Source organism: Mastomys coucha, unplaced genomic scaffold (assembly GCF_008632895.1).
Source record: "Mastomys coucha isolate ucsf_1 unplaced genomic scaffold, UCSF_Mcou_1 pScaffold20, whole genome shotgun sequence".
Classification (NCBI taxonomy): domain Eukaryota; kingdom Metazoa; phylum Chordata; class Mammalia; order Rodentia; family Muridae; genus Mastomys; species Mastomys coucha.
Window position 1 is genome coordinate 66,342,013 of NW_022196903.1, and position 8,380 is coordinate 66,350,392.

General features: G+C 46.7%; 1 protein-coding gene and 1 long non-coding RNA gene across 11 annotated transcripts in view; one reads left to right on the plus strand and one right to left on the minus strand.

Annotated features, from left to right (window-relative positions):
• LOC116099093 overlaps positions 1 to 2,946 on the plus strand; it is a 32,548-nt gene extending 29,602 nt beyond the window's left edge. For 7 of the 9 annotated variants that reach the window (XR_004122072.1, XR_004122071.1, XR_004122070.1 and 4 more), the window contains 2 exons: positions 337 to 484; positions 1,416 to 2,946. This is a non-coding gene — a long non-coding RNA (uncharacterized LOC116099093). The remainder of the gene's footprint in view (positions 1 to 336; positions 485 to 1,415) is intronic. The other 2 variants (XR_004122067.1, XR_004122068.1) reach the window with 2 other exon arrangements.
• Positions 1 to 8,380, minus strand: part of Tcf7l1 (transcription factor 7 like 1) — a 167,357-nt gene that overhangs the window by 19,030 nt on the left and 139,947 nt on the right. The window contains exons 4-5 of one of the 2 annotated variants that reach the window (XM_031382203.1): positions 2,489 to 2,572; positions 2,182 to 2,223 (exon numbers count right to left, since the gene is read on the minus strand). In XM_031382203.1, coding sequence (XP_031238063.1) covers positions 2,182 to 2,223; positions 2,489 to 2,572 — 126 coding nt within the window. The remainder of the gene's footprint in view (positions 1 to 2,181; positions 2,224 to 2,488; positions 2,573 to 8,380) is intronic. The other variant, XM_031382204.1, reaches the window with a different exon arrangement.

Genomic DNA, 8,380 nt, shown 5'->3' on the forward strand with positions numbered 1-8,380 from the left:
ATATATATATATATATATATATATATATATATATATATATATTCTCTCTTTCCCTCTCCTCTGTCTCTGTCTCTCTCTGTGTTTGTGTGTGTGTGTGTGTGTGTGTGTGTGTGTACACCACAGTCTGTCTGGTTGTGGAGGTTGGAGGATAACTTGCAGGGGTCAGTTCTCTCCTACCAAGTAGGTCCTAGGGCTTATCCTCAAGCCATTGGGCATGGAAGCAAGTACCTTTATTTGCAGAGTCACCTCCCTGGCCTGTTTATGCTTTGTAATATTAGAATAGAGAGTATGAAGATATGAAGTTTACTGGAAAATTATCTGCCTCACTATCTATAGAGCAACATGTACCATCCATCAGATCATGCTTTCCTGCCTCTGTTCCCCTGCTGGTTTGGGATCTGATATCCAGACCTCTCATCGCCATGAGCAGTCGGTTTACATGAGGAAAAAGGCCAAGAGCCAAGAGTGTCCTACAGTGAAGGAGGTAGGAGTGCTCAACACTGTCAGCTGTCCCCTTGATGGTGCCTAGAGAACGAAGAGATGAGTGAACGCTGCCCTGGGTTGTCAGGGAAGATGATGTGACTGGAATCCTGGGAAGCTGGGTTAGGAATGTTAGTGGATGTGTAGAGTGATGATGCTCACAGGGAGGATGGGACATTCAGAAATGTGTTAGATTTGAGAGCAGAATTGTGTCCTCCAAAAGGAACCCATGAGAAGATAGCCTCTGGACAGGAGAGAGGGCACTGAGCCCTGACATCTGAGGGTTTGCTGTGGGAGGCTCTGGGGTGCCACAGGATAGGTGGGGGTCAGCAGAGATGGTAGGCAGTAAAGAAGACCGCTGAATCAGGGCCAACCATCTTCCCCTGGGTCTGATTCAAGCCACTAGAGGGCACCTGTACCTCATGCTTACCATCCCAAATGACCTAGGGGATTAGATCCCCCGCCGTGGTACAAGTGTTCAATAGTGTGGTGACAAGATACAGACCCTACCAGTAGTTCCTTGCATGTCTTGGGACAGCCTGCCCTGGGTGGCTGGCTCAGCCCCACATGGTTATTCCTGTCTACCTCCTGGCAGAGGGCTGCCACAGTCACCGGAGTACATGACAACATGTTGTAGAGAAACAAGACTAGGGCTCTTTCACTCTGAGCTGGTCCCGTGATTGCTGGAAACCATACAAGTTCGTTGCACCTCTATTTATACTCTGTGTGTATCTTCTCCCTCGCAGCTGCCCTTTAGTGAGCAAGGATTACCAGTATATCTTAAAATGTCCTGTGTGAGGAAATAATATGCCCGGGATTTGCTGTAAAGTAAGAGAGGCAGGAGGAGAGGAATGCGAGTGGTGGCGGGCAGCATGGGAGTTTGTTTTATATAATGTATTCTACTTCCATAGAATCTTTTAATTTGTCTCTTACAGTTTCAAAAATCGCCATGGAACCCTAAGGCAGTGAGGAAGCCCTCATCTCCTGTCTATAAAGTGGACAGGTTGAGACAGGTGAAGATCCACTATGACTCTGGGACTCGCTAGCAAGATAGTCACCAGATAGCCTGGCAGGCATCTGCTGAGCCTTGCTTTACTTCCTGGAAGACGGAATGCCAGGGTTAGATTCCAGCCTCATCTTTTACATGCTTTGTGCTTCAGTGCTGTGTCATGAGGAGGCGAGGAGCCCTGCTGCAACTCCGATGCTCCTGTCTCCCTCTCCCCTTTTGCCCAAAGCCCAGGGTTGCCACAGCTGTGCAGAGCAGCAGCCATTGCCCACATTCAAATGGATGCTTCCCTGAAACAGCTGGTAAAGAGGAGCCTCCTTAACTGCAGTCTTGCCGCTACAGGGAGAAGAGGAGGTGTTCTGAATGAGCACCAACTGGACAGAAAGGACCTCTTGTTCATAGGAAGTGGAGAAGGATTTGAAGCAGGTGGCCAGGAAGAACAGGGTTAATGGTCGGGGCCATGTGCCTTCAATCAAGCATTCCAGGTGGTGTGTGCTTTTGTGTGGAGGTGGACTGAAAGGTGAGGAGGGTGTCTAAGACATAACCTTTGTTAACCCCTAACTGTGCCCACACCGGGTGTGAGGGTTAATCTTCATTGTCAATTTGACTGAATTTACAATCACCATGGAAACACCCTCCAGGTGTGTCTGTAAGAGTGTTTCCAGAAAGATTGAACTGAGGAGGGGGAGACTCACCCTGAATGTGGGAGGCACCATCCAACGGGCAGGATCCCCATACTGAACAAAAAGGAGAAAATGAGCTGAGCACCAGCATCCATCACTCTCTGCTTCCTGACAGTGGCTTTAACAGCCGACTCACACTCCTGCCACCGGGACTGCCCCACCAGCTAGCCAGTCCCACCAAACTGGGAGCCAGAACAAACCCTTCCTCCATTAAGGCAGATACTTTAGCACAGCCAAGAGAAACGTAAGACACCAAGGAGACAGACTCTGGAAAGGGAAGGAGCCACAGACAGGGCCCAGGAAGCTAAGGCAGACTCACCAAGTGCGCTGGAGATGGCGATCTTGTGTCCTTGACTGTAGCACTGGAGGGGACATCGAGGAGGGGCCATTTCATCTGCAGGTACTGCACAGGGGACAGAAAACATGAAGTGGTGAGATGAACTCTCTCAAGCTCTCGAGGAGGTCACCAGCTATACGGGAGGCCTACAGCTGTAAGCCCACAGGCCCTGGGCATGGTCAATCACCTCCACTGCCACATGGTTCTAACATGGCCCAGCCTACATTTATAGTTTACTCCACTACCGCCATCCATCACCATGGCCAGGGCCAAGACATTAAACAGCTCAGGTAAAGTAGTAAGTGGGGAGGGAATGGATGCACTCCCACATGACCATCATCTTCAAAGAGGCTGTCGTGGGGGTTCAAGTCTCCTTTACTCCCCCCACCCCCACCACACCCTACCCCTGTGTAGCCAGGCAGATCATCTAAGAACAGATTCCCAAATCTGGTCTGCCTGGTCCATCTCCATATCCCATAGCATCACCGATGGTACTCCCCAAAATGCACTTGTGGGAGTGGAAACTAATGGGTAAAGCATGGGACTGGGCAAGGCACTGGTCCAGGAGGTGGAGCACTCAGCCAACGTGCACAAAGCCCTATGTCTAAACCTCAATTCCAAATATATGAGTTATGGTGGTGGTCTGCCTGAAATCCTAGCTCTCAAGAGGTAAAAGTAGTCAAGGTCACCCTCAGCTACATAACATGTTCAAGGCCAAGGATATATATATGAGGTCTGTCTACAAACAAGCAAGCCAACAAACAACAAAACACAATCAAGTGTCATGGGTAATTATCATTTCCATTTCTTTGTTTGAGATAGGGTCTTGTTACACAGTCTTGGTAGGCCTGGAATTTATTATTTAGACCAGGAATTTATTATTATTGAATTTTCAGCGATCTTGTTGCTTCTAAACCTGGAGTATTCCGATTATAGGTGTGTACTACCACACCCAGCATCTATTCATACTGATGGATGCTGACCTTTCATTAGTGTCTCTCAACCTTGGAATGATCACCCAGCACCCCACCTTCTGCCATGCATCACTGGAGGGGAAAAAAAAAGAAGGAATCCTTCCCATACCTGTGTGCATACAAATTCACGAAGGCATGCTCTTTAGAGAAAAACATTTCCTTAACACAGGTATGGCACAGCCTGACAGGAGGGAGTCAAGGGAAAGTGGTGAACCCTGGGCTTTGAGCACAGCCACAGGTACAGATCTCACTCAGCCCATGGAGGTTGTGACCCAAGACAAATGATTTAACAATTTGGAGTCTGTTTTATCACCTGTGGGGCAAGCTATTATGACTAACTTTACAGGTTGTTAGCAGGAACCGGACCACGTCAGGCACTGAACGCTGTCTTACACATGGGAGATATTTGATAAATGGCAGCTCTTATGTTCATAAGCAAACCATTAGTCTTTGCCAGAAGCAAAAGCAAGCATGTTGTCCTAGAGTCAACACTGACAGGGTGCTTCTGGGCAGCCGACCAGCGAGGCAGCACGTGCAAAAGTCTTGAGTCTGCTTTGAGAACGACATACAATTCTTTGAGAAGTGGAGGCTCAGAATGGACTTTCAGAGACTGAAGGAAACCTTTGAATCATCCTTGGATTTCACAGTGGGGATGGGGGTGAAACTGGCAGAAGAACAGTGTGGGTAGGACAGGGGTGGAGCTTTTAAAAAAGGTATTACAAGGCTTGTAGGTATAGCTAAGGCTGGTAGAGTGCTTTCCCAGCATGCATGAGGCCCTGGGTTTGATCCATAAACGGAAGGTAGTAATGCATGCCTGTAATCCCACCTCAGGGGAGGTAGAGGCAGAAGGACCAGATGTTCAGAGTCATCCACCTGTTGCATAGAATGTATCGGACCAATCCTGGCTACATGTAATCTTGTCTGAAAAAAAAAATAGGGTAGGGAGATGGCTCAGGAGGTAAAGGCATTGAGGAACCCTGAAGCCCACATAAAAACTGGGATTTGAGGGGCTAGAGAGATGGCTCAGGGGTTAAGAGCATTGACTGCTTTTCCAAAGGTCCTGGGTTCAAATCCCAGCAACCACGTAGTGGCTCACAACCATTGTAATGAGATCTGACGTCCTCTTCTGGAGTGTCTGAAGACAGCTACAGTGTACTTAGATATAATAAATGAATAGATAGATAGATAGATAAAAATTGGGATTTGAGAGTGTGGATCTATAATTCCAGGAGTCCCACTGTGGGATGGGAGACAGAATTGCCAGGAGCTTCTAGAGCCAGCTAGCCTGTAGTACTCAGTACAGCAGCAGAGACAAGAAAGATCTTGCATCAACAAGTGGAAGGTGAGAACCAACAGTCCATCATGACCCTCTCCACAGTACCAGCCTCCAACACTTCCTTTGTTCTGGTGAACCTTCGCATTCCTTTTCTATCTGCCCTGCCCCCAGAGGTTGAATGGAAATAAGAACACCACTGTTCTCCTATGGTGGTAACTTGCAACTAAGTACACAAACATTGTCTAGAATTAACAACCATATCTGGTGGTGGTGGTGGCCTACCCCTTTAATCCAGCCACCACGTAATACGTGGACCTTGCTTAAGAAAAAAAAAAAGTAAGTGAAGTAAAATACAAAAGTAAAACAAAGTAGGGGAGGGTTGGGCATGCCTTGAATTCCAGCAATAGTGAGACAGAGGCAGGTGGATCTCCAAGTTCGAGGCCAGCCTGATCTACAATAGGTCTACACAGAGAAACCCTGTCTTAAAACAACAACAATAATAATACAACAAAACAAAACAGAAAACAGAAAAACATTAAGTCCCCGTGAAATACATCTGAGGTTAAAGGGAAATGCCTTTGACTATACCACCCAACAACAGACGAGTCTCTAAACCCATCAGCTCTATTATGATCTGGTTTTCTTTGTGTCCTAAAAACATATGTGTTTATTGGTTGTTCCAGAGAGATCTTTAGATGATATCAGGGTAGGCCAAAACTATCTGAATTTTGGTTTGGAACAATATTTTGGGGTCTTAAACATGGCCCTTTTCTTAAGCAACCTGTGGATGGCTTCTATCCATCAAATGCCAGTAGCCTCCCAGCCTCCCTTGGCAATTAGAAATGTTTCAGAGTCAGGGATGAAGAGATGCCTGAGCCATTAAGAACATGTGCTGGATGCTCTTGCAGAAGACCCAGGTTTGGTTCGCAGCAATAGTATGGCAGTTTAAAACTGCTTGTAACTCCAGATCTAGGTGATGCGATGCCCTCCCCTGCCCTTAACAGGCACTGCACAAACACATCTAACAAGATGCCTTCCTTGGGCTTCCAGTAATAGGAAGAGACCTTTCTGCTTCAGTGTCCCACACAGGGGCCATAGGCATATGTTAGCATGCTCAGGTCCCATACTCATTTTAACTGAGAACAGGAATCTTAGATGGTAAAAGTCTTTAAGCCCCGTACATCACTGAAGCCTGGCTTCTTTCTGATACGTCTGAGAGCGAGTGGATGTGGTTAGTGTTCCTGTCGTTCAGCTGCCATCCAGCTCTATCCACTGCTGGAGGTCTGAGAAATCATTTTGGAAGGTAGAACTATGTTAGTTCTCCTATTAGTGATTTTTGTCCCCTGTGTGTGGTGTACAGGTGTGTTTGTAGGCATGTTCATGTATGTGGATGCACATGTGTATGGATGTGCATGCACGTGTGCCTATCACTTTCTTCCTTGTTCTCTTAATACTGGGTGTCTTTGATTGCTCTTCACCTTCTCTCCTGAGGTAGGGTCCCACAACTGAACCCAGAACTTGCTGAATCCCACCTCTGCCTCCTAAACACTGGGATTACAGCTGGGCCACCTGATGGGCATGGTGTTTATGTGGACACCAGGGATCCGAACTCTGGTACTCATACTTCTGTGAAAAGTGTTTTAACCACTGAGCCATGTCCCCAGCCTCCTTTTTTTAAGGATTTTGAAGAGAGTCTTGGCATGGATGGCAGAACTTTAAGGCTCACTGAATCACTTACAAAGCCTCTGGATTACAGTGCTAGCAGTGGGGAATTCTAAAGTGCTTTGTGGGACTACGAATTAGGGCAGTGGGAGGCATCAGCACCAGGGACATGCAGGCATCTGCAGAGTTCTGAATGCCTAGATCACATAGGTGGAAAGAAACTGCTTTTTCAAAAAAAGATTTATTTTCAGTGTTAATTCTGTCTCTGTGTGTTGTGTACATGTGTGTGGGTACCCATGAGTTGGATCTCTTGGGGCTACAATTACATATGTTTGTATAAGCTATGAACTATGGGTATTGAAACTAAAGTCGGGTCCTGTGCAAGACCAAGTACCCACTCTTTAACACTGCAACATCTCTCCAGTGCCAAGAAAGCTCTTTTGGCAGTGGTTCCCACGAGAGGCCAGCCGCACAATTATCCTGGAGGTCACTGCACATGGGTGGAGCATGTCTGTGGGGATTAGGCTGAGCTAAGACTCTGGGCACAATAATGGTGTGTGGACAAATTAAAACAGGTTTCGCCAAGCCCTATCTAAGCTCCATTCAACAAGCTGCCTAAGGCTCAAGCTTCTAACCAGAATATCACAGCTGGGAATCAGTGCAGCTGATGCGCTCACAGCCTGGTCCAGCTACCCGTCTCTCCTGGGATGACCATTGAAAAGGCAAATCTCCCTTTGTCTTCAAAGTATCAATGTAACTGCTGGAGCTTCTATGGCCAGAGGACCCCTCAATATTCAGAATACTGAGAATATTGCCATGCCACCAATCTTCAATATACTGCATCAAAATGCTACCCTCTCTTGTGACACATACTATGGGGCTGATAGACAGTTCTAATTTTCACAGAACCTTGGAAACTGGCTAGGGATTCAGCCTCCTGTCATTATAGTTTATAGTTAAGTACAGTGAGGCCAAGGTTTAGGATGTATCTTTTCATTTGGGGCCACCAAGTTGGTCAGTAGGTAATGGTCATTGCCACCAAGCCTGACAAGTAGAATTTGATTCCTGAGACCTACATGATGGAAGGAGAGAACAAACTCCTGAAAGCTGTCCTCTGACCTCCACACATGTGGTGCTGTGCCAATCACTACCCCTCTGTAGTGGCTATTCCTGGTTGTCAATTTGACTATATCTGAAGTGAACTACAATCCAGAATTAGAAGGCTCACCTATGGCCCTAATCTGGAAGCTATGAGATACAAGTTTCCGACCTGAATCTTGGCATGGAGATCTTGAGTGGCTATGAATCCCAGAAGATTAAGACAGGAAGATCTACAAATTCAAGGTCATCTGGGATTAAAGGTGTGGTGGCAGTACACCTTTAATCTGGGCCACACCTTTTGCTGGAGACCTATATAAGGACATTGGAAAAAGGAAGGCTTGTTCTGCTTCGCCTGCTTGCCTTATGGGACTGAGCAACTGCTAGATCCTTGGACTTCCATTCACAGCTGCTGCCAATCATTGTTGGGAGTTGGACTACTACAGACTGTAAGTCATCAATAAATTCCTTTACTACATAGAGACTACCATAAGTTCTGTGACTCTAGAGAACCTTGACTAAGCCGGGCGGTGGTGGCACACGCCTTTTATCCCAGCACTTGGGAGGCAGAGGCAGGCAGATTTCTGAGTTCGGGGCCAGCCTGGTCTACCGAGTGAGTTCCAGGACAGCCTGGACTACACAGAGAAACCCTGTCTCAAAAAAACAAAAAAACAAAAAAACAAAAAACAAAAAAAAGAAAGAAAGAAAGAAAGAAAAGAAAAAAAAGAAAATAGGGAGAACCCTGACTAATACACCCTCTAAACAAATAAAGTACATGCAATAAAAATTGCTCTTGTTGGGCTGGTGAGATGGCTCAGTGGGGAAGAGCACCGACTGCTCTTCGGAAGGTCATGAGTTCAAATC